Source organism: Lagenorhynchus albirostris, chromosome 15 (genome assembly GCF_949774975.1).
Source record: "Lagenorhynchus albirostris chromosome 15, mLagAlb1.1, whole genome shotgun sequence".
NCBI lineage: Eukaryota > Metazoa > Chordata > Mammalia > Artiodactyla > Delphinidae > Lagenorhynchus > Lagenorhynchus albirostris.
Window position 1 is genome coordinate 73,174,544 of NC_083109.1, and position 24,026 is coordinate 73,198,569.

The following is a 24,026-nucleotide window of genomic DNA, read 5'->3' on the forward strand; positions in this document are numbered from 1 at the left end:
GGGGTGTGCCCCCTCAGTGGAGGCGGTAGAGATGGAGGGAGGCATCGCAGCAACTTCCTGCCTCCCTCTATTCCAATTCTCCGTGTGCTAAATGTATTAGTTATTTTAATCCTGTCCGCTGTTGGATGGGTGAGGCCCTCCTTCATTTCAGAGACTAGATTTTAGGCATTCTCTGGATTAGCACTTTTTTTTTTTTACTCCTACAATTTTGTTTCTGTTTGACCCCTTTGGGTTTCTTTAATTTTTTATTTTTAAAAATTGAAGTATAGTTGATCTACAATATTGTGTTAGTTTCAGGTGTACAGCAAAGTGATTCAGTTATATATATATGTATATATATATATATTTTTTTTTCCCAGAGTCTTTTCCATTATAGGATATTACAAGTTACTGCATATAGTTCCCTGTGCTATACAATAAGTCCTTGTTGCATATCTACAGATCAGCACTTCTGACTCTAAATGTGCACACGAATAACCTGGTGAGTTTGTTAAGCTGCAGATTCTGAATCAGTAGGTTAGGGTGGGGGCCCAGGGAGGCTGATGCTGCTCGTCTGCAGCAACTTTGTGTAACAAGGTTCTAAAGATCAGTGACTCTCAAACCTGAGCACATGTCAGCATCACCTGAAGGACTTGTTAACACAGGCTGCTGGGCCCACCCAGAATGTGATTCAGTAGGTCTCGGTGGGGACTGAACATTTTCCTTTTAACAAGTTTGAAGAAGATGATGATGATAATAATCAGGAACCACACTTTGAGAACCACCACTCTAGAAGATTCTATGTGTGACCCACAGCTTTCACCCTTTTGGGAATTTGGTGTAGTGTCCCCACTGCTGGAGTTCTGGTTCTTTAGCTTACAGAGTCTTCTCATTGCTCCCAGAGTCGCTCAGGAGGAGTCATTCATTCTTCTTTGTGCTTAGCTTGCTTACCTCTGTTGTTAAGAAACGTCTGAAATTTGTGTTTTATTAGCAGGATTTTGGTGAGATTTGTATAGACGAGGCCTCTGCATCTCTGCTGGCTCTGGGGACCCCCGTTATGGAATCCTTACCATGTCCTAGGCCTGGCCTCGGGCTCTTTGCAGACTCAGTGAGACCATCCCTCCCTTGACCGCAGCACGGGCAGGCCCCTCTGGCACCACCTGTCCGTGGCCCTCACCTCACGGTTAGTGTCTGGGAATCTGTACGTTACTCTTCAGGGTGGAGGAAGCGTCTTCTTTACCTGTGTATGCAGCTCACCTAGTGCCTGGCATCACATGCTAGCCGGATGACCGACTTTACCACCAGATACACCATTCCCCTCAGAGGGTACAGGACCCTGATGGTCTGGGGAAGGGTGGGTTAAACAAGGGGACAACGTGAGCAGGGCAGCCTAGGAAGGACACTGGAAGGAAGGGGGACGGACGGGGCTGTCTGGGTTAACCCAGCCCGTCAGCTCCCACCAGGGCTCCAAGGAAGCCAGTCCCGCCAAGACACCCAAGGCAGGAAGTCACTGTGAGGCCCACGGTGAAGGGGGTGGGGCCTGTGCAGGGTGGAGGCTCTGATGCGCATCCCCTCCACCCTTCCCCATCCCTGACTCTAGCCATGCTTGTCCAGTTCCTCCACTTCCTCTATGGCCCCTAACTGCATCCCCACCGACCGAGGCAGACAGGCTGGGCAGGAAACACACACAGCCTCCTCTTGGGCCCACTTTATTTGGGAGAGGCATGGGGAGGGCTCTAGGCCTGCTGTGCCCCTAGGAGAGCTCGCACCTGCCCAATCTGCCAGTCGACACTGGAGCGTGCGGTGCCCCCCAGGGCTGTGTACTGCTCCACGCTGTGTCCGTAGTCCCACACGTGGCTCACGTCTCCCGAGAACAGGGGGCTGAGGGGAAAGGAGGAGGTGGGCCTGGGCTGGCCTCGAGGAAGGCAGCAGAGGGAGGGGAGGGGAGGGGAGGGGAGCACACCTGATGGTCTGTAGCTCCTGCAGCGACAGCTGGTTGAGGGCGACCCCTTTGGTCTCGGCCATGAACACGGCTTTCCCGGAGGCCTCGTGGGCCTGGCGGAATGGCATCTGGGGGCGCGGGGGGCGGGAGAGCGGTGCTGACGCAGGCTTCCTGAGCTCCCTGTTCTGCTGGGGGTGCCGGCCCTCCCCCTGCGCCATGACCACCACCACCCCCAGCCTGAGGAACATCCCTGTCCCCTCGCCCCTCCACCCTGGCTGCCCCACACTTACCCCTTTGCGGACCAGGTAGTAGGCGAGGTCAGTTGCCAGCATGTCAGGACTAAGAGCCCGTGCCATATTCTCACGGTGAATCTGGGGACAGCAGGCCAGGCGAGTGTGAATCTGGGGGGCCCTTGGTCCTGGAGCTGCCAGCCTAAGGCCTACCCCCCCTCAGCCAGGAAGTCCCCTGCCTTGGGCAGATCCCCTCTTACCCACCCTCTTCTGCTTTCTCTGCTTGAACCATCATTTCATAATTATTGATAATTATTAGCTGTGCTACTGGGGTTGCCTCCTTATCTTTAGCATCAGAATCACCGGGAGGATTTATAATGAATACAGATCTCCGTGGCCTAACCCAGAGTCTCTGATTCAGCAGGTCTGGAGGGGGGCCTAGGATTGCAGGTCTGTCAGGTTCTCAGGTGATACTGATGCTGCTGATCTCGGGACAACCACTGCTTTAGAGACACATCCTGAACTATTTAGGAATGAAATGATGGGGATTTGCTTAAAAACAACGGTGGAGGGGGTAGTGGGTAAAGACAGCTGATGCAAGAATGGCCGTGGGTTGATTGTTGTTGAAGCCGAGTGTTGGTACATAAGGGTTCGTGATACACAGCCTCTCAACTGTTGTATACTGAAATTTCCCATAGTGAATGGTTAAAGAAGAAATCTGGCCGGGCCAGCTGATGGGGCTCCTTGAGTCTAACCCACTTCCATTCTACTGCAGTATGTCTCTTCGCTCTTCCCAGGGCAGGAACAAGCACATGGCCCCCTCCCTCTGCCCCACGGCCTCTGGACCCACCCACGCTTGCCTCCTCTCAAGATCGCCCTCCTGGCATCCCAGCCCTGAGCTTAGGGGCCTCGGGGAGAAGAGACGTGTCTTGCCTGCAGTGTAGAGATGACGCCAGTGGCCACCTGGATGACGGCGCTCATGGTGTTGGACACTTCAAACACGGCTTCCTTGTCCTCCTGGGAGGCACATGGCAGGAGGTAAGGGCCCAGTAGCCTGGTGCCCAGTGAGGCCTTCCCACTGCCTTCCACTGGGAACACTCAGCACCTTGTACACTCCACACCAAGGGAGAGGAGAGCACTCCCAGGGCTGGGTGCGCAGGACAGGAGGTGGCAATTCTGTGGGGCCCCTGCCCAGATGAGCCAGGACCCCAAGAATTGGTATGCAGTGTGTGTGCAACTGGGTCCCCAGCCTCGCACCTGTAAGTCCTTGTTGTAGGTGCTCGGAAGTCCCTTGAGGGTCATCAGGAGCCCAGCACACTGAGGGAACAGGGAGGATCAGGGGGCTGGACCTCGGAGCCTGTCCTGGACGTTCCCTCAGGACCCTCCGGGTCAGCGCAGAGGCCTCGCCCCAACTCCCTGCCCTGCTTACCCGCCCAAACACTCGCCCCGCCTTGCTCCGGATCAGCTCCAGGCTGTCTGGGTTTTTCTTCTGGGGCATCAGGCTGCTTCCAGTGCTGGAGACAGAGATGCCGGGGCTGAAGGGGCTCCGGTGCCCCTTGGCTGGTCTGCTGGGCAGCTCTGCCCAGGGGTTGGGGTGAGGAGGAAAGAAGCCATGCTGGTGGGCGCAGAGCTGGGGGAGGGCAGGCGCAGCCTTACCTGTAGGCGTCTGAGAGCTGCACCAAGTTGAATTCCTTGGTGCCATAGAGGATGAGATCCTCGGCCATCCTGCTGAGGTGTGTCATACACAGCGAAGCCCAGAACAGGAACTCAGCTTGTGGGAGGAGAGGGAGAGCAGGCTGTCTGGTCACCAGGCCTTGCCCCTCACCCAGCCTGGAGAAGGTCCGGTGGGCCATACGGGGGTGGTAGGAAGCTGGAGAGGAGGCAGGGCGGGGGGACAAAGGCAGCACGCACTGCAGGGGACTGGCCCTGGAGGGCGGGCGGGCTAGCGCCCAGGACTCACCCACAAAGTCTCGCTCACTGGTGGCATCCATGCTGTTGAGAGTGATGGCCCCAAAGTTCAGTTCTGGCCGATTCGGGAAGGGGAAGGCAATAGGGTTGGGCTGGAGGGCGAGGAGGGGCCTTCTCCCCACCCCCACCCCCCAACCAGGCTGCCCAGCATCCCCCCATGACCCCCTCTCAGGGAGGAGGAGTAGGGAGGGGCAGGAGGTTGGGAAGGTCTTTGGTACAGGTCCCAGGAGGGAGGCGGGAGCCCTGAGTCTCCCCGGCACCATGTACCTCTCCCATGGCCTCCCCTTGCCTCTCTAGCCTCACTGGCCATAGATAATAGACCAGGGTTTTACCCGGACACCTGCCCTCTCTAAGTGTGTGTCTGCGAGACCTGGCAGGTGCTGAGGGTGGTCTCCAGGGAAAGGAGGGGCAGGGTGCCTCACCTGCTCGGAGCAGCTCCCGGTCCACACCCAGAGGGTTGCCTGCGATGGCCCCGCTGCAGAGATGGGAGGGGTTCTGAGTGACCGGGGCTCCCGGCAGGCAGGCCCTGGCATGTACTTGCACGCACACCTGTGCTGAGCTCTGGTTGCCAGGGCTGCGGCCTGGTTGGCTTGGGTGCCAGACAGTTGTCCCCACGCGGGGGAAACGGCACGATGTGAGCAGCTGGCTGGCTCTCTGGAGAGCTCTGGCCTGGCTGTGACCCACTCATCGCCCCCCTCTTAGAGAGAGCTGAGGGTCCATTTGTGGTCTCCCTCCCACCGTGGCTGGGGAGGCTGACTGCCTGGCTTCTGTCCCCCTCTGCCCTTCCTGGCCCCTCCTCTTCTCTTGAAGCCCAAGGAACATGCTAAGCATGTGGCAGCAGCCCCATCCTTGGAGCACTGGGCCTCACTCACCTCCCCAGGGGCAGGACGTTGATCCGCTTCTGCACCTCCAGCAGCCTCTCAGAGTCTCTGGTCAGTGCCACAGCATGGCTGTGGGAAGCCAGGAGGCAGGAGGGTCAGGGCAGCCTGCGCTGGGCCCCTCCCCTCCTCCACGCCCCTCCCTCACTGCCTGCTCACCTCAGGATCCAGTGGCCCCAGCGGATGGGCTGAGCCCTCTGCAGGTGCGTGTACCCTGGGAGGAGGACGTCACGTTCCCTGTGGGGGAAGAGTAGGGGCAGGGAGCCTGAGGGGCGCAGGAGGTTCAGGCGAGGCCTGCCTGGGCCCCTGGGACCCTGCAGGCCTGGGCCCCTGTAGGGAAGAGCAGGGCAGGCTCACCAAGGATCTGCCTGCACAAGGGACCAAGTGATCGGGGGACAAACATGGTGTAAGGGAAGGGTCGGGAGGTGGGGCATTGTGACTGGGCCATGGCTGGGGGGCGTCCAGAGGGTGAGCGCAGGACCAAGTAGAGATTACCCCTTCGGCTGGGGCCTCTGCACCTTGGCAGCAGATCTGGGTAGGGGCCAGGGCAGGAGGGGAGGTGCACGGCAGGTACCACCTGGCAGTGAGAGGAACTCCAGAGGAGCCCAGAATAGCTGGGGGCACTTTAAAGTACGCAGGGCAGTGGCACAGGTGCTGTGAGTGACGGTTCTAATTTTTTTAAATAAACAGCTTTATTGAGATATAATTCACATACAAATCACCCATTTAAAGTGTACATTTAGTGTACAACCATCACCCCAAGAAAGAAACCCTGGGACCTCCCTGATGGTGCAGTGGTTAAGAATCCGCCTGCCAATGCAGGGGACATGGGTTCGATCCCTGGTCTGGGAAGATCCCACATGTCGCAGAGCAACTAAGCCCGTGCGCCACAACTACTGAGCCCACGTGCTGCAACTACTGAAGCCTGCGCGCCTAGAGTCCGTGCTCCGCAACAAGCGAAGCCACAGCAGTGAGAAGCCCGCTCACTGCGAGCGCCAATGAAGACCCAACACAGACAAAAAAAAAGGAAAGAAACCCTGTACTCATTAGCAGTCAGTCCCTAATCCTCCCAACACCCACCCTGCCCCGAGGATGACAGTTTGGGGGCCCTTGTTTTCCCCCAGTGAAGTCAGTGAAATGGGGGTCACAGGGAGCTGGGGAAGAGGAGGGGTCAACCCTGTCTCTGACACCAAATAGAGACTTCTCAGAAGTCACGTCACAGAAGCCAAAGCTTGGGATGAGGCCAGCGGGAGGCAGCCCTCAGCTCTGTCCTTTGCCCGCCATGCTGTGTGCGGACGGGGGACATGGGGCACAGGCAGGCCAAGGAGTGACTCTCTGGTTGCCCCGGGCAAGCCGGCCCCTTTCCGCGGGCTTCGGGCCATCTGCCTAGTGCCTTAGCCTCTGGCCTGTGAACCCTCAAAGGGTGAGCTCCCCCTGCCTGCTAAGCTGGGCTGGCTGGGGGTCGGGGATGCTGCAAGAAATCCCCACTCCTGGCTGCTCTGCCTCACTCAGTCCAGGAGTTCTGGACTGTACCCCTGTACCCCAGAGCCTGGCCCCCCTACCCTCATCACCCCTGCCACCTAGGTCTGGCATTCAGGCTGCCTGTCTCGGGGGAGCGGAGACCCTGGATGCCCTCATGCCCCTCTCTGCCACCTGGTGTTGCATGCACTCACGCCTCTGCCCGATCCACCATGGTTCTGATGAGCTCCCGGAGGAGGGCAGAGAGCGTGGAGCAGTTCTGCCGCATCCACAGCCTGAGGTCTGTGACCACCTGTTGGGAGGAGGATGTGGCACTCAGGGACCACAGATGTGTTGCCTCCCTGGGGAGCCAGGACCGCTGCTGAGCCCCAGCTCTGCTGTCTGGACCCCCCGAGGTTGGGAAGGCCCAGGGCGGGGTGCCGGGCAGGCTGGCAGCACCTGGTCGTTCCGACTTCGTCCTGTGTGCAGCTTCCCTGCGGTTTCACCGATGAGCTCCTGGGGGTGGAGGGAGGCACGCAGTCGGGGTCTGCCTGCTTGTGGCCCTCCCTCCCTGCCCCGGGGTGCCCTGGCTCTGCCCGATCTCTGCTAAGGCCTCCTGCTCTGAGGTCCCAGTGATGAAGGGAACAGAATGACGGTGCTTATGCTCAAAGTGGCCCAGAGAGGGGAGGGGCAGGGGTGGGGGGTGAGGTGGGGGTGGCCTCACCTTCAGACGCCGCTCATTGGCCGTGTGGATGTCCTCATCATTGGGGTTTAGTTTGAAGGTGCCCTGGGCCCACTCCTCAGCTACCTGTAGCAGATAGCAGCAACACGGGGGTCAGGAGGGTGGCATCAGCAGTTGAGTCCTGGCAGCGCCCCACCCCCGAGGAGAATCACAGACCAAGAGCACGTTTGCTCAGGAGCCATAGGACCACAGGAGCATTAAGGGATGAAGAGACAGCACAGCATGTGGTTAAAGGGCACCTCTCTAGGCATATGATCACTACGAGGGGAGATGACAGGCTTGGGATGATACCGCAGCCTGCGCTCGCTCGGGGATTTGGTGAAAGCCTGGGACCACAGGGAGGGACGCTGGGTTGGGCCTGGGAGTGTGGAGAGTACCTTGTCCAGGCCCTGGAGTATCTGGTCCATCTCGGTCTTGGTGAGGATCCCCGCCTTCTGCAGGCCCCGGCTGTAGGCCTTGCTGCCCTGCACGTCCACCTCCCAGAGGTGCTGGTCATAGGTGATGGACGAGTTGAACTTCTCCATGATGGGGTCCACTGCGCCCACAAACCGGCCACCCCACAGCTTTCCGCTCTGGCCAGGAGGGCATGATCAATTAGTCTCCTCCCGCCTTGAGAACAGGACCTCCCACAAAGGGCCCTCAGGAGAGTTATCAGATCTGACGGCAGTGGGAGCCAGCGGGCAGGGTTATTCTCACTGGACAGATAAGGAAACTGAGGCTCAGAGAGGGTTAGGAACTTGCCCAGAGTCACTCAGGGAGTGAATGTGGGAAATTGGCTGGACGCTGAAGTTAGGTTCTTTCCCACCATGGGGCGCTGCTCCAGGGAGATGGTGGCAGGCACCCCTGAGACCACAGCAGAACTTCTGGGACCCTTCCTGCCACTGACCAAAGTGAGAAGTCACTCTGGAATCCAGCTCTGATGTACCAGGGATAATGACAATAATGCTGGCTAACGTACGTCGCGTTCTCACTGTCTGCCAGGCACCATTATTTGCTCGTCACGCAGACGGCAACGCTGTGAACTGGGTACCAATACTATCCTGCTACAGAGAGGAAAAACTGGGGCACAGAGCAGATCTTTACCTTGCCCTTGCTGAGAGCGGCAGAGCCCGGACTGCACCTCGGCAGCCGGAATTCGAAGCCCTGCTCTAAACCCCACATGCCACCAGGACCTCTCTGCTGGCTCTGCTGTTCTGAACATTTGCTGCAGGAACAGGTGAGGAGGCACTTGAGGGGCCCCATCAGTCTCAAATTACCTGCATCTCCCTCCCCCAGCTTGGGGTGGGGCCTAAGGTCCCAACCCCCCACTCCTCTGGAGAGCACCCCAGACACACCCATTATCATTGGCCTTCTAGGAGGTCACTAGCTGACCCTCTGCCCCCCAGGAGCCAAGGGCAGAGGGATGGGACAGAGACACCTCTGTTTTGAAAGAGGGCATAGGTCAGGGCATGGGACAGATGGGGGAGGGAGCGCAGAACCCCTGAGGGGCAGTCCTAGTGCCCAGTGAGCCAAGGACAGGAGGAGAGTGGTCCGGGGTGGAGATGGGAATGTTACTTCGCTGGCATCTTTTCTGTGGAAGGGGTCTACAGTGGCCACTGGGGACATATGTTCTCCTCTGTCTCCCTGCAATGTCGTAGACCTCAGTTAGCCACCTGACCATAGGAGTGTTATATTACCTCTCTAACCTTCAGGGTTGTCCCTTTATAAAATAGGAATAATAATAGAATCTATCTGATGGAATTGTTAGATTAAGCCATTAGATTAAGCTAACTGCATACATAGCACAGTGCCTGGTACTCAGTAAGTTCTAGGTATTGCTAAGGGAGGGGCCGAGGGCTGCCAGGGTCAGGGTGTGCCTTAGCTCCACTCGTCACTCCTGTGTGCACCCCCGGGACCTGGCCCCAGGGTGCTCTGGCCCCAGGGGGTGCTCTGGCCCCAGGCTGTGAGCTGACCCCTCAGTGCCCAGTAGCCTTGGCTGCCAGAGGACTCTGCCCTGCAGATGTAGCCTCTGCCCCCACTCAGCCTTTTGAGCTGGACCTGCCCCTTACCCCCTGCTGTCCCGCCAGGCCTAGATCTCCAGCAAAGCACCACGTGGGGCCCTGGTCCTGACCACTGGGGCCAGAGGGCCAGGGCCAGCCAGTCAGGATGGGGAGGCAGGCTGCCCTTCAGCCAGGGGCCTGGCATCACCTCCCCCAGCAGGCCCCTGGACTCGCTTCGTGGGTTGTTAGTAATAACAACTATTTAACAAGTGGGGCCGCAGCCAAACCAATTAGTGCCAACCCACAGGACGGCCTGGGGAAAGCAGAGGTCGCCTGGCACCCTGGTTTCCTGAAGGCAGCCCACTCCGCATTGGGGCCAAGCTCCTACCCTGCTGGCAGTCTTAAAAGGACCCCAGGAGGATGTTAGAGTGACGTGCCACCACCTGGGCACTGAGAGAGGGGCGAGATGGTGGGAGAGGGCACTGCTGTGAGCCAGGGTACCTCTGGGCCAGAAGGATCCCTTTGGGGCAAGGGGACAGGGACACTGGTTCAGGCTGGGATGAAAGAGCAACAGCCAATTTAGAACACATGGGAAATACCGGCGTTGTCCCTCTTAGTGTCATTAGCCATGATTTATTGAGCACCTACTATTGCTTCGCCCTGTGCCAGGCATTCTCCAGATGCTCTTACACCCTCCTATGAGGTTACCCCTATTTTACAAATGAGGAAAGACATTCAGAGAGGTCGAGTGACTGCTTCAGAAGCCAAGTTTGTTTGGCCCCAAAGTCCAGGCCCTGCCACGGGCCCTCCACCATGACCCAGAAGCTAGTAGGGCAGACAGTCTTAACCCATTTATTCAAAAAAAACTGAGGCCCAGAGAGGAAGTGACTTGCCAGCTAATGGGGGCCAGGAGGGACTGGAACCCACACCTCCTGCTTCCCAGGCCCAGGGTTCCCTTCTCTGGCATCAAGCAAACAGCCCCTTTTACTTGAAGGGTTCAAAGCAATGACCTCATGATCCAGTACCTTACAGAGAAGGCAGACAGCTAATATTATCCCCATCTGCCGGGTAAATCAACTGAGGCCCAGAGAAAGGAACCTGTGCCTCAGACTCCTGCCACTAAGTCAGAAAGAGAACCCAGGAGTCCTCTGGCTCTGAGGGAGAGAGGCCAATGAGACAGGAAGCCACCAGGTCCTGGGGCCACACGGCACGGTCCCCTACATCCTGGCTCTTAGCACACGCAAGAGTCCTGTGGACTCTGCTACACAGGGACAACTGCTATGGTAGGAGAGGGGCACAGGATGGGGACTGCCAGGAGGACGGGGGGTGGGGGGCGGGAAGGAAGGAATGAAGAGGTGAGGGTGCTGAATGAGTGGGCCGCACCTTTCCCGCCCGGCCTAGATCACGGTCAGGTCAGGGCCACCTTCCCCAGCAGTGTGGGTTGGTGCATTTGCCACAAAGGCTGCCTAGGGAGGGGTGAGGGACCGGGGAGAGCAGATGGTGGTGGGGATACCGGGAAGTCGGGGCAAAGCTCTCTTTAGGGCTCTGGCAGGTGCGCCGGGGCGTACCCACTGCCTGGAGCCAGCGAGGACAATTACCAGGAGGGTGGAGGGCGACAGGTCTGGCTCGGGGAGATCAAGTGCGCAGGTCACTGTCCCGGCTGGCGCCCAGGGCGCCCCTCCCCCTCGTTTGGAGGCCTGGAGGACCGGCGTCCTCGAGATCCCACTCACCTCCGATGCCATGTTGGGCGGTTCCTTGCCGTCCGGGAGCCTAGGTCCTCCGGGTCTGGAAGACAGGGCAGAACTGACGACCTCGTCGGCCACCGGGCGGTGTCCCCCGGGCGGGGCCGGCTCCGGGTTGGGGCACTGCCTTTGGAGCGCAGCCTGTGGCGGAGGCGGACGTGGCCAGCGCCCAGCCAGCGCTCGCGCGGGTCCTCTGCGTCCTCCCCTCCCGTCAGTCCCGCCCGTCCAGCCCGTTCGGCCGCCGAGCACTTACCACCGCCTGGCCGCGCGGTGAGTCTCTCCACAGCCGCGGGGCTGGACTTTTCCGGCCGGGAGAGCGTCAACAGCAGCCCAGCGCTGTCCCCGCCTCCTATCGGCGGCCGCACCAATCCCAGGCAGCCCGGCCCCGTGGGCGTTGCCTCCGCCCTCCAACGCCGGCTGTGGGCGGAGCCGTCTCCGGAGCGGCTTTGGGCTGAGCAGCACTAGGGAGGCGGTAGGCGACTGTGAGGGTCCCCTACCCCCAGGGCGGCAGTGCTCAAGGCTGCAGACTGCTCCGGGCACTGGAGGGAGACCCGGGCTAGGGATAGAGGTAAAGACACTGGAGCAGGCCTGGCGGGCTCACAGGAGACACAAGGTGAAAAGCCACGCCCGATCATTCGTTCATTCAACAAACACGTACCCGCACCTCCTATGTGGTAGGTACAGAGTTAGACTGAAGGAAAGGAAATGAGCATAAGAAATGATGCTTGCCTCAAGAAGCTCTAACAAAGCGTGGATAAGGTGTGCAGGGGGCACAGAGGGCAGCGCAGAGTGGGGCGTCCATCTTGGGGTACTCAGGGAAGGGTTCCCTGACACGATTAATTAACTAATGATTCAACAAAATAGACAGCCTGGGTTCTGGCCTTAGGGGCCCTAGAACTTCTGCCCTGGAAGTTCCACATTCTGGGGGAGATGTCCCCTGAGTTGAGTCTTGGAAATAAAAGGGAGTTAGCTCAGCAAAAAAGGGGATTAGAACATTCCCTGCGCCGGGGTGGGGGGTGGGGGGGTCAGCCTGGGCAAAGTCCGGGAGGCCAGAGGCCAGAAAGTGAATGGCCTGCTTGTAGAACAGGAAACCAAGAGTGGCTATAACAAAGGGTCAGGGGCTTTAGAATGGAGGTGGGGAGGAGAGGTGGGAAGTAGGTTGGGGTAAGATTGTAAAGGGCCTTGAATGTCAGACGAGAGGGTTTGGTCTTGATAGGACCTATGATCCTCCCATAGGTCATAGGGAGCCAACAGATGTTAAAAATTGAGGGAGCCAAAATTTTTTTAGAAAGATACTTCTGGCAACAGTACTGAGGATGGAATGGAGGGGAGAAGGGACCAGTAGCTGGGATACCTCATGGGTTGATGGTTTTTAGCCCTCACTTAAGAGTGGAATTACTTGGAGTTCCTAGAATGCATCAGGCTGTTGCAAGGTTTCCTAAATGCTCCTCCCTGTGCCTGGAATGCCTTCCCTCACTGTCTGTCTTGCTACTCCCATTCATCTGTCAGCATTTGAGCGAAGCATCATCAACGTTGGGAAGACTCCCTGCTGATCCAGGTATCCAGCTCTGGGCTCCCATGCGATCCTGGAGAAGCATCTAGCAGTCTTTCCCTGAATTGGGAGCACTGTAGTTGTGGTTTCTGGGTCTTCTCCCCCACCCAATTGTAGGCTCCTTGGAAGCAAGGCCTCATCCTCTTTATCTCTGTGACCCCCTAACCTCTCCTGTCTTCTCCCACAAAAGCCCCAGAACAGGGCTGCAGCAGGCCCCTAGGTGGGCAGGGAAGCCCTTGAGACCAGCTGTGAGCCATGTGGTCCTGACAACTGAGAGAGTGCTGTGGCAAATCCCTGGGATCTACCTGCTAGTGTCTTGAGGCCTGACATCCCCTCCTGGGAGGTCAAGTGTCAAAGCCAGAGGTACTTTGCAAATATGAGGTCACACTCCTGAATACCCAGCAACATACAGGGATCAAACCCTTTGGCAAATGAATTGAGGCTGGAAAGGGTGTTGGGGAAGTGTTAAAAAATGCTCAGTCTCACTGTTAAAAGCCTCATGAATCTGGATATGTATGGATGTGTGTGTGTGTGTACATATATGTACATATAGACGATGGATGTATCAGCTTTATTGAGATTTAATTGATACACAATAATATACAAATATGTAAGTGTACAATTTGGTATGTTTTGACATATGTACACCCATGAAAATACACCATAATCAAAATAGTGAATGTACCCATCATACCCAAAATTGTCCTTTTCGCCCTCTTCATAATCTCCTCCTGCCTCTCCCCATCCATCCCCAAGAAAACACTGCTGCGCTTGTAACAATAGATTAGCTTACATCTTCTCTATATATATACATGGAATTATTATATATATGAAATTATTATATTTTTTTCATTTGTCTTTTCTCACTCAGCATAATTATTTGGAAATTTATCAATGTTAGTACATGTGTCAATAGTTCATTCCTTTTTATTGATAAATAATATTCCATTCTATGGATATACCACAATTTATTTATCCAGCTGCCTGTTGATGGACATTTGATTTGCTTCCAATTTGTGGTTGCTACAAATAAAACTTGTATGTGCAAGTCTTTCTGTGGACATATGCTTTCACTTCCCTTGCGTAAATACCTGGTTCTCAGGCCTTTGAACTTGGACTGAATTACACCACTGGCTTTCCTGGTCCTCCAGCTTGCAGATGAGATTTGGGGACTTTTTGGCCTCCATATCAGCATGAGCCAATTTCTCTAGATTATAGTTATAATAACTTTTAACGTCCTTCTCTGATTTATTAATCCTTCTCCTCATTATGGTTCACATTTTCTTGTCTTTTTACATACCTAGAAATTTTTGGATGCTAGACACGAGGTCTTTATCTTGTTAGGCGTTGGATATTTTTGTCTTCCTATAAATCTTTTTGAGCTTTTCTCTGAGATGCAGTTAAGTTACTTGGAAACAGTTTGATTCTTTTGGGTTTTGCTTTTCATTATCTCTTAGGTCAGAAGCAATGCACAGTCTAGAGCTAATTATTCCCCACTAGTAAGGAAAGACCTTCTTGAATACTCTACCCAGTGAATTATGAGTTTTCCCAGTCTGGCTGGTAGGAATAGGCACTATTCTTTTTAATCCTTTTGGATGGTTCTTTCCCCAAACTCAGATAGTTTCCTCACATGCGTGCACTAATCAGTAATGCACTGAATACTCGCAGGGAACCCTCGGCAGACCTTCACAGTTCTCTTCTCCCTGTTACTCTTTTTGATGAACTCTAAAGTCCTCTGTCTCTCTAGGCTCCACTTTTTTTTCTCAACTCAGGGGGTCTGCCAGACTCTGCCTCGGTTCTTCCTCCCTGCATCATGTCCTTGGAACTTTATCAAAATAGTAAGCTGGATTACTATAGGGCTCACCTCTTTTGTTTCCTGTCTCCCAGGAATCACTGTCTTTCATTGAAAAACTTTGTTTCATGTATTTTGCCTTTTTAAAAATTTTTATTATTTATTTAAGCTGCGCTGGGTCTTAGTTACAGCATGTGGGCTTCTTAGTTGTGACATGCGGACTCCTAGTTGTGGCATGTGGACTCTTTAGTTGTGGCATGCATGCGGGATCTAGGTCCCTGACCAGGGATCGAACCTGGGCCCCCTGCATTGGGAGTGTAGAGTCTTACCCACTGGACCACCAGGGAAGTCCCTATTTTGCCTTTTTAATTTTGCTTTTTGGTTGTTTCACGTGTGATGGTAAATCAGATCCCAACTGACTCTATCTTGGCCAGGAGCAAAAGTCTGGTGGCAGATACTTAACACAAAAGGTAAGGGTGGCAGAGTCAAACTTACCTTGGCTTAAATTCCAACTCTGTCACTTACTGTAAAATGGGGGCAGGGCAGTCTTTTATATCCAAATGGCTATTTGATCTTTTTCCTCAGACGTTTAAAAGACATCTAAAAGTCAACATGTTCAAAACTGAACCCCTGATCTCCGCACTCCTGACTGTGATTGTCATTTTGTGTTTCCCATGACAATAAATGCCAACACCAACCATCTATTTGCTCAGACCAAAACCCTTGGACTCCCGTTTTTCCTCACACCCGAATCTGATCAGTCATGTAATCCTGTTGGATCTATTTCAAACTATATCCAGAATCTGTTTCTCTCACTTCCACTGCTTCTTCCTGGACTGAGCCACCATCATCTTTTCCCTTGACTCTTAGTTACAACAGTCTTTCCTCTGGTGTCCCTGCTTCTACCCTTGCCCTTGGAAGGTCCCTTCTTAACACAGGAGCAGAGGATCCTTTTAAAATCTAAGTTAGGTCACGGTACTTCTCTGTTCAAAACACTCCTTTGGCTCCCCATTCTGTTCAGAGTGAAAGCCAACATCCTTCCAGTGGCCTAGAACTCAGTGACCTGCCCCGCTTCCTCCTTCCTTACGTCTCTGTCCTCTCCTCCTGTGACTTTTCACTCTCTACTCCAGCCACACTGGCTCGGTGTGGTCCTCAAACATCCAGGCCTGGGGACTTCCCTGGCGGTCCAGTGGTTAAGACTCCATGCTTCCACTGCAGGGGGCACAGGTTCGATCCCTGGTCAGGAACTAAGATCCTGCAGGCCATGTGGTGAGGCAAAAAAAAAAAAAAAAAACCAAACCAAAACAAAACAAACAGGTGTTTCTGCCATGTTTTTTTTTGTTTGCTTGTTGTTTTGTAAAAATATTTATTTATTTGGCTGCGCCGGGTCTTAGATGTGGCACTCGGGATCTTCATTGAGGCATGCGGATCTTTTCAGTTGAACTTTTTTGTTGCACCATGCATGTGGGATCTAGTTCCCCGACCAGGGATCAAACCCGGGCCCCCTGCATTGGGAGCGCAGAGTCTGGACCACCAGGGAGTTTCCTGCCATGGGGTCTTTGTACTTCTTGCTGTTCGGTGTGTGTCACTCCCTCACCTTCTTCACGTCTCTGCTCACATGTCACCTTCTCAGAAAGTGAGGACTTTCCTTGACTACCTTGTTTAAAGGAGCAGTTTGCTGCTGCTTCTCTCTCGCCTCCTCGCCTTTATTTTTCTCCACAGCACCATCACTCTCTGACATACTGTATTTGTCATCTATTTGTTTATTTGCACTTGTCCCTGCACACTAGAATGTGAGTGATTTCTGTCTGTTTTATTTTTTAATGTACTCCAGGTACCTAGAACATTGAAGGAACACAATAAGTATTTGTTAAATGAAAAAAAAAATAGAATGAATAAATGAGTAAAAATACCTAGCTTGTATGATTTGTTGTGAGAATCTGAGTTAATAATATATGTAAAATCTCAACACGAGGTCTGGCAGGTATACAGTCGGGGCTCAATAAATGTGCTTTCATTGCTATTATTATTATTTTTAATTTTTGGCAGCACGCGGGCTTTCTCTGGTTGCTCTAGGCGCACGGGCTTCAGTAGTTGTGGCACGTGGGCTCAGCAGTTGTGGCTCGCGGGCTCTAGAGTGCAGGCTCAGTAGTTTTGGTGCACAGGCTTAGTTGCTCTGCGGCATGTGGGATCTTCCCGGACCAGTGCTCGAACCCGTGTCCCCTGCATTGGCAGGCGGATTCTTAACCACTGTGCTACCTGGGAAGTCCCTCATTGCTATCATTGATAATAATAACTGTACTCCCAGGAGAAGAGGGAGTCAGGGAGGAAAGGGAGAGGTTCTTACCTTATTACATATCCTGAGCATCATCCTCAGAAATCCAAAGCTCTGACTCCTGCCAGAGGGAAAAAAAAGTTAAGGAAGAAATTTAGAGGCAGCCTGAGGCATTTCCTATATATAAATAAAACAAGAAACAAACCAACAACGATAGCTGATATTTGTTGAGCTCTGTGTGCCAGGCACTATGCTAAACATATTATAGGGCTTCCCTGGTGGCGCAGCGGTTGAGAGTCCGCCTGCCGATGCAGGGGACATTGGTTCGTGCTCCGGTCCGGGAAGATCCCACATGCTGCGGAGAGGCTGGACCCTTGAGCCATGGCCGTTGAGGCTGCGCGTCCGGAGCCTGTGCTCCGCAACGGGAGAGGTCACAACAGTGAGAGGCCTGTGGTACTGCCAAAAAAATAACATATTATATAGTGATTATGTACTTAGATCCTCACAACCACCCTTTGTGGTCAATGCTATAATTACTCCCATTCTGCTGATGGGAATACTGAGTCTGGGAGAGATTAAGTGACTTGCCCCAAAACACCCAGCTAGGAAGTGGCAGAGCTGAGAATGACTACCAGTAGTCTGGGCACGAAGCCTGTGTTCTGTGCAAGCAGCAATAACATCTGTCTGAGAAGCCTTGACCATAGGGAAACCTTCTGTGTCCATTGTCGTTGCCAGCTTGGGGGTCCATGACTGTTCAGACAATGGACCACACCCATTTTCAGCTGAGGGCTGAGTGCTGTATGGAATTTACCTGCCTCGGAAGAATGAAAACCTTGCCCAGCCTCTCTCCCCTAAAACTTCCACCTTGGTACAGCAAGAGTCTTGGAAGGGTCTAGTGCAGGACAGGGAGGAATCCCTAATGTTGACAGGAGAGAGGAGAGGTTGGAGTTGACCAGAGAACAATGAGAACCCTGGCTCTGACACCTCCTGACTCCTCTCTGAGCTTCACTTTCCTCTCTGTGAAATGGGCTGATTATAGTGCTTAACTCTGAGGACTCCCGAGAGAAGTGAATGAGACTCCGCTAACGCCATGCCTGGCATGCATCCCCATAGGGATTTTGTGAGGATTAGATGAGTATACACATGTGAAGAGCTTAGATCAACTCTCTGGCAGCTGGTAAGCACGCAAGTCTTACTATTCTAGACTCTCCCTGGGTAACTTCACTTTAAAGGCTCCAATTTCTACTTATACTTTCAAAAGCTCTATCTGCTTGTTTTCTTCTGAGCTCTAAACCTAAAAGCTTCAGTGTTCAACAGGACATTTCCACTTGGGGGGCACACGGGCTTTGCTCATTCTCTAGCCCTTTGTATGTATTTAATACCTCTGCCTAAAAAGCCAGCTGTTAAGGAAAACAGTCATTTTCTAGGGTGGTGTGATTTGGGTGGCAAAGAACAGAGACTCGTTAGGCAGCCTCAAGTTAGGAAAGTTTCAGGGAGGCCCTGAGTGGGGACACGCCAGGCAGGAATTTCAGCTATGGACCGGCCCAGCTTTGTTCCCTGTTGCGCAGGCTCCTTCTGGACAGCCTTCCCTTGGGGGAGGGCCTCTCTCCTGACTACTTCGCTGCCTCCATGCCATAGGTTGGGTGGCTGCATATGGCCCCCAAAGTCTTAGGGTAGCATCCCTTGGAGAACCTGGAGCTTAGCCGTTTTATCATGGGGTCCTCAAAGGCACTAGCTTCTCTTCTGTGGAAGCCCATCCCTGAAGCCTTGGCCTTGTGTGTTCCTTCCTGCACCCCACTCAAACACCCCTAGCTTTGGGACGTCTCTCCACCTCATTAGTCATTTCCTCCTCTGTTCCATAGCGTCTAAACACAGCATATCGTAGTTATTGATGTCCAGAGCTCGTTCCCAACTAGGCTGTCAGGTAGGCAGGGTAGGAGGTGTGTATTATTCATATTGGTATCATCACCACCGAATGGGCCGTCAGTACATGTTTGCTGAGTGAATAACACAATGGAGACTCTCCACATGAATTAGGCCAGCTGGGTCTGGGTTGGCATTTTATTTACTTGTTGATTTTTAAAGTAAATTAGTTGTTTTAAAAATATTTTTGTAGGGAGTTCCCTGGCAGTCCAGTGATGAGGACTTGGCATGTTCACTGCCGTGGCCCTGGGTTCAATTCCTGGTCAGGGAACTAAGATCCCACAATCTGTGAGGCGTGGCCAAAAAAAATTTTTTTCTTTTGTATTGATAGTTTAAAAATAACATGTATATCGAAAACTATTTTTAGGGCTTCCCTGGTGGCGCAGTGGTTGAGAGTACGCCTGCTGATGCAGGGGACACGGGGTTTGTGCCCCGGTCCGGGAAGATCCCACATGCCGCGGAGCGGCTGGGCCCGTGAGCCATGGCCGCTGAGCCTGCGCGTCCAGAGCCTGTGCTCCGCAGCGGGAGGGGCCACAACAGTGAGAGGCCCGCGTACCGCAAAAAAAAAAAAAAAAAAAAATTTTTTAAATTCCGAATGTGTAAAATTAAATGTTAAAAATTCCCCTCACTTCTCTTCCAAGCAATCCCCACAGGCAAATACCAGTAAAAAACATTTTAATGGCTTTATCGATATATAATTTTGATACCATACAATTCACCCATTTAAAGTGTACAACTCAGTGTTATTTAGTGTAGTCACAGGGATGTGCAACCACTACCACAATCTAATTTTAGGATATTTGTTTCCCTCCAAAGAAAGTATCCATCAGCTTTCCATCACCACCCTAGCCCCTCTCCCAGACCTAAGCAACCACTAATCCACTTCCTGTCTCTAGATTTTTTTGCCTATTCTCGGACATTTCATATATATGGAATCATACAATATGTGTGTCTGGCTTCTTTCACTTAGCATGTTTTTGAGGGTCATCCATGTTGTAGCATGTATTAGTACTCTATTCCTTTTTATTGCCAAATAGTATTCCATTGTATTAATATTGCATATTTCATTTATCCAGTCATGTCACAATTTTTTAAAAAAGTAAATGTATTTATTTATTTTTGGCTGCGTTGGGTCTTTGTTGCTGTGCTCAGGCTTTCTCTAGTGGCGAGCAGGGGCTACTCTTCGTTGCAGTGTATGGGCTTTTCATTGCGGTGGCTTCTCCTGTTGCGGAGCATGGGCTCTAGGTGCCCAGGCTTCAGTGGTTGTAGCTTGCGGGCTCTAGAGCGCAGGCTCAGTAGTTGTGGCACACGAGCCTAGCTGCTTTGCAGCATGTGGGATCTTCCCAGACCAGGGCTCGAACCCGTGTTCCCTGCACTGGCAGGCGGATTTCCAACCACTGTGCCACCAGGGAAGTCCCAGTCATTAGTCACTATTAACAATTTAATATACCTCCTGTATTTGTTCAGATTGTCTGGGTTTGAATCTCTACTGGACAAGTTCCTAGAGGAATGACTTTTGGTAAATTATAATCTCTCCAAGCTTGGCTCAGTTTCCTCAGTAGTAAAATTTGAATAACAAAGGAATCTACCTCATAGAGTATCATGGTTGTACTGTCACGGTAATTATTATTTGTTGAGCACTAAGTATGTGCCAGGCATTTTAAGTATCTAACAGATAGATCTATGATTTACAAATTAGGGAACTGAGGTTAGGAGAAGTTAGGTAATCTCCCAGGGTTAAACATCCCCTAAGAAATTGATGGAGTTAAATAGAATCACAGGCTGCCTGCAAAGCCTGCACTATTACTGTTAATATCACGGAATAGCAAAGCACTTATCAAGGGCCTTGCAAAGAGAATGTGTTTAGTAAATGATCTGATATAACTATTAAAAAGTGGGGAAAAAAGACATCTGCCATTGTTAATTTTTGGCATATTTCCTTCCAGTCTTTAGGAAATATTTCAAACCATACCAAAATTCCAGAAAATAATAGACATCAACATTTCACCTCTTTATTTTTTTTAAGAACACAAAATTTAGTAGATTAGGTGGCTCTATCTCCCATACCCTTAGGTATTTTTTTCCCTATGCTTATTTTTCCTTAGGTTATTAGAGTCACACCACATCATTTTCCATCTTTTAAATCCTATCTTGAGCATTTCCCTAGCATATCAAATTATGCTACATGGTTTCTCATGGTCACATATATTGATATTATACTGTATGGTTCAAACATGATTTATCAATTTCTCATTGTTGGGTATTTAGGCTGTCTCCCAGCAAAATTATCATTACACATCGATCTTTCTTCAAGCATCTGATAATTCCCTTTCGACAAATTCCTAGAAAGGCTGGAAGGTCACAGACTGCTTGTCATTCAAGCTCTTTGTACTTTCCTGCCAAATAGCTCTGAAGAATGGGAAATGGGAGAAGGGAGGCGGAGATTTTTTTTCCCCCACTTTTTAGAACGTTTTATTCAATTATAACACACATAGAGAAAAATGCACATAAGCATGCGGCTCACTGACTTTTCAGAAACAGAACGCACCGCGTACCCAGCACCCAGGTCCTGAAATAGAGCATTTCCAGCGGCCCCGGGCCGTCTCACCCCTTGCCATTGTTACTATTCCCGGGTTTTGTTTTTTTTTTTTTGCGGTACGCGGGCCTCTCACTGTTGTGGCCTCTCCCGTTGCGGAGCACAGGCTCCGGACGCGCAGGCTCAGCGGCCATGGCTCACGGGCCCAGCCGCTCCGCGGCATGTGGGATCTTCCCGGACCGGGGCACGAACCCGGGTTCCCTGCATCGGCAGGCGGACTCTCAACCACTGCGCCACCAGGGAAGCCCCCGGGGTGGGATTTTAATGCCGCAAAGGCCTACTAATCCGATTACGTCTTTAGAAATTTACTTTATTCATACTACTTAGATATAATTTAGACCACGAAAACGTGAGCTAAATCCTGTCTGCAGACGCTTAACAGTCTGAAGTCGAGCTGGGCGTAGAGGACAGGACTCGGACGGCTAGAGGGGCATGCAGGGCTCGCGGCCCCGCCGGGTCCTCCAGGCTCCCGGTGTGCAGCGCGGCGATCCCGGCGTGCATCGCGGCGCGCGGAGCCGGCCCCAGGGAGTTCGGCGTGGACGCCGGGTGCGGCGGCGGGGCTTTGTGGAGTTTCCCGGGTGCTGTTGGCCGGAGGCGAAGAGGCGGGGTCGACATGGAAGTGTAAGCAGCTCGGGGCGCGTCGCTGGGTTTGGGCCGACGCCCACAGCTGGCGACCGCTAGACCCTGGGAGCCGGGAGACATGGGCCTGGGGCGACCCCTCCTCGCGGTGGGGAGGGCGACGGATCGGGAGGCGAGGGAGGAAGGGGCTCTCGCTCTGTCCCTCCGAACCTTCGCCCCCACGCCCACCGCGTGCCCAGCACGCGGGGCCGAGTGCCATTTGTCTCGGCTGCCTTTCAGGGTGCCTGTTCCCTCCCTCATCCACTCACTAGCGTTGCAGGCGTCACGGTGGGGAGCCTGGCCCAGTGTTGGAGCGGGAACTTCGAAGGTACAAAGCCCTGGGTCCGGCCTGGAAGTACTTGGAGGAGAGATGGGTAAATGCTGGGGTAGAGCTTTGCTTAGGGGCAGTGGGCTCCTTTGGAACCCTAACTCAGAACAGGTACTGTCCAAGTTTGATGAGAAGCATTTAGCTATTTGTGTGTGTGTGTGTAAGGAGGGAGTAAAAGCCATTTTAACAGTTTTAACTCCACATGGTCTTTTCCGTGTCTGCTCGTTGTACCGGGTGCAAATGGAAGTTTTTGTAGCTACTCTGTATGTGGATTTTTGCACGGTTGACGTTAACTTGTAGGCATACTATATTGTGTTCTCTTTGCCACCGATTATTTAATATTGATACTTTCTTTTATGTTCTTTAGCCTGTTTAATGTCTACATGTACTACTGTTTTTCAGACTTTTAAAAAAACCCTGTATGTATATGTAACTGAAACGAAAGCTTCATGAGACAACGCAGTGTGCAGTACACTCTGATAGTCTCTTCTATTAAAATAGGGTGTAGACCCACTAAATTGATTTTGCAATCCACTAATGGGGTTTAATCTGCAATTTGAAAAACATGCATAATATTACTCTAGCCCAAGCCGTCATTATCAATTTTTCCCTCTTTATTAAGCATTTCCTGTCAGCATACAGACCAGCTTTAATTTATCTATCTTAAAAGAAGAATCCCTTGTCTGTCCCTACATCCATGTCCACCTGTTGCTCCCTCTTTGCTTCCTGTCATCAGAAAACTTCTTAGAAATGTTGTTTATCCCCTCATTCTCTCAATCATTCTTTTGGGCTTTCATCCTCACCAGTCTACAGAAATGGGTCTTAGGTAGGTTGCCTGAGCCTTCCATCTTGTCAAATTCAGAAGTTGATTTTCTGGCCTCAACTTCCTTGATCCCTTAGCAGCAATTGATACAGAAACTCAAGACACTCTCTTGGCTTTGTGACGTGCTCTCTTGGATTTCCTCCTACATCAAGGACTACTTCTCAGTCTTCTTTCCTAGCCCCGCCTTCCTTCCTTGCTTGGGCTTCTAAATGTTGAAGTATTTTAGGGCTCAGTCCTGGGACCCTTTCTCTCCACATTCCCTTGGTCATTTTACCCATCTGTATGCAAATGATTCCCCAGAATATATTTCTAGCCCTTTTCTCTTATCCATCCAGTTGCTTAAACCAGAAATCTAGCCCTCTTTCCTCACCGCTAAATCAAGTCCATCAGCCAGTCCTGTCATCTCCATGTTCAGAATGTATTTTGAATGCAGCACCATCCCCACTGCTAATTTTGTAGTTCATCATCTCTGGTCCAGATTAAGCAATAGCCTTTGGTTTCCACTCTTGCCCTGCCCCCTCCATTCTGTTTTCCACACAGCAGCCAAAGTGAATTAAAATATTAATTGGATCAAATCACCCCCTGTGTAAAAACCCTTCATTGCTTTTCTGTGTGCTTAGAGGATATCTGCATTTCCTAGTAGGACTACAAGACCCTATGTAACCTCACCCACTCACCAACCTTGTCTCTTGCCACTGTCCCCTCCCCCAAAGAGACACACTTTCCACTGGCAGTCAAGTAATTTCGGTAACTCTCCAAGCCCTTGCATTGCTGTTCCCTCTTCCTGGTAGACTTTTCCCCCTGTCCTGCCCACTTCTTACCTTTTTGACAGCTCAGGTTGAGTGTCCTTTTTCAATGTTGTTTTTCCTCTTTGGTAAATCCAAAATAAGTCCCGCTTTTTGTCTCTCATAGAACCTTTGTTTACTTTTCCCTTAAATAATTACAAGTTCTGATAATAGATGTATGTTTACATGTCTAGTGTATTGTCTTCCTCTTGAGAGTGTAAGTATCATGAAGGCAGGGACGAGTGTCTGTTCCCCTAGCGCTTAGCAGCGCATCTGGCACACAGTAGCCCTTTGGCAAACACAGTCGGCCTTCTGTATTTGCTGGTTTAAACCCCCAGTCGTGGGTTTCACATCCACAGACACAGAGGGCTGACTGTACTTGTGGAGTGAAGTAATATAACAATACTTCATTAATT

The 24,026-nt window shown here is 52.2% G+C and overlaps 2 protein-coding genes across 10 annotated transcripts in view; one reads left to right on the top strand and one right to left on the bottom strand.

The window, feature by feature from the left end:
• Window positions 1-24,026, top strand: part of CRCP (CGRP receptor component) — a 79,391-nt gene that overhangs the window by 18,828 nt on the left and 36,537 nt on the right. For 2 of the 5 annotated variants that reach the window (XM_060123204.1, XM_060123206.1), the window contains exons 3-5: window positions 974-1,162; window positions 2,949-3,189; window positions 8,179-8,413. In XM_060123204.1, the coding sequence (XP_059979187.1) occupies window positions 8,357-8,413 (57 nt within the window). In that variant the 5' untranslated portion in view covers window positions 974-1,162; window positions 2,949-3,189; window positions 8,179-8,356. Of the gene's footprint in view, window positions 1-973; window positions 1,163-2,948; window positions 3,190-8,178; window positions 8,414-21,467; window positions 21,678-24,026 lie in introns of those variants that run through there. The other 3 variants (XM_060123208.1, XM_060123202.1, XM_060123205.1) reach the window with 3 other exon arrangements.
• Window positions 1,673-11,257, bottom strand: ASL (argininosuccinate lyase). Of its 5 annotated transcripts, none has more exons than XM_060123190.1 (16): window positions 11,172-11,257; window positions 10,907-10,961; window positions 7,575-7,769; window positions 7,180-7,263; window positions 6,915-6,971; window positions 6,671-6,768; window positions 5,157-5,234; window positions 4,992-5,069; window positions 4,542-4,594; window positions 3,808-4,174; window positions 3,581-3,665; window positions 3,409-3,468; window positions 3,085-3,168; window positions 2,212-2,292; window positions 1,943-2,049; window positions 1,673-1,860 (listed from the first exon to the last, which is right to left on the bottom strand). In XM_060123190.1, the coding sequence occupies exons 2-16, from the start codon at window positions 10,916-10,918 to the stop codon at window positions 1,716-1,718; spliced, it is 1,584 nt and encodes a 527-aa protein (XP_059979173.1). In that variant the 5' UTR covers window positions 10,919-10,961; window positions 11,172-11,257; the 3' UTR covers window positions 1,673-1,715. The 5 variants fall into 5 exon arrangements, with proteins under 5 accessions (XP_059979173.1, XP_059979172.1, XP_059979175.1 ...); XM_060123189.1 differs by having other exon boundaries at window positions 10,907-11,059; window positions 11,172-11,207; XM_060123192.1 differs by lacking the exon at window positions 11,172-11,257 and having other exon boundaries at window positions 3,808-3,922; window positions 4,112-4,174; window positions 10,907-11,164.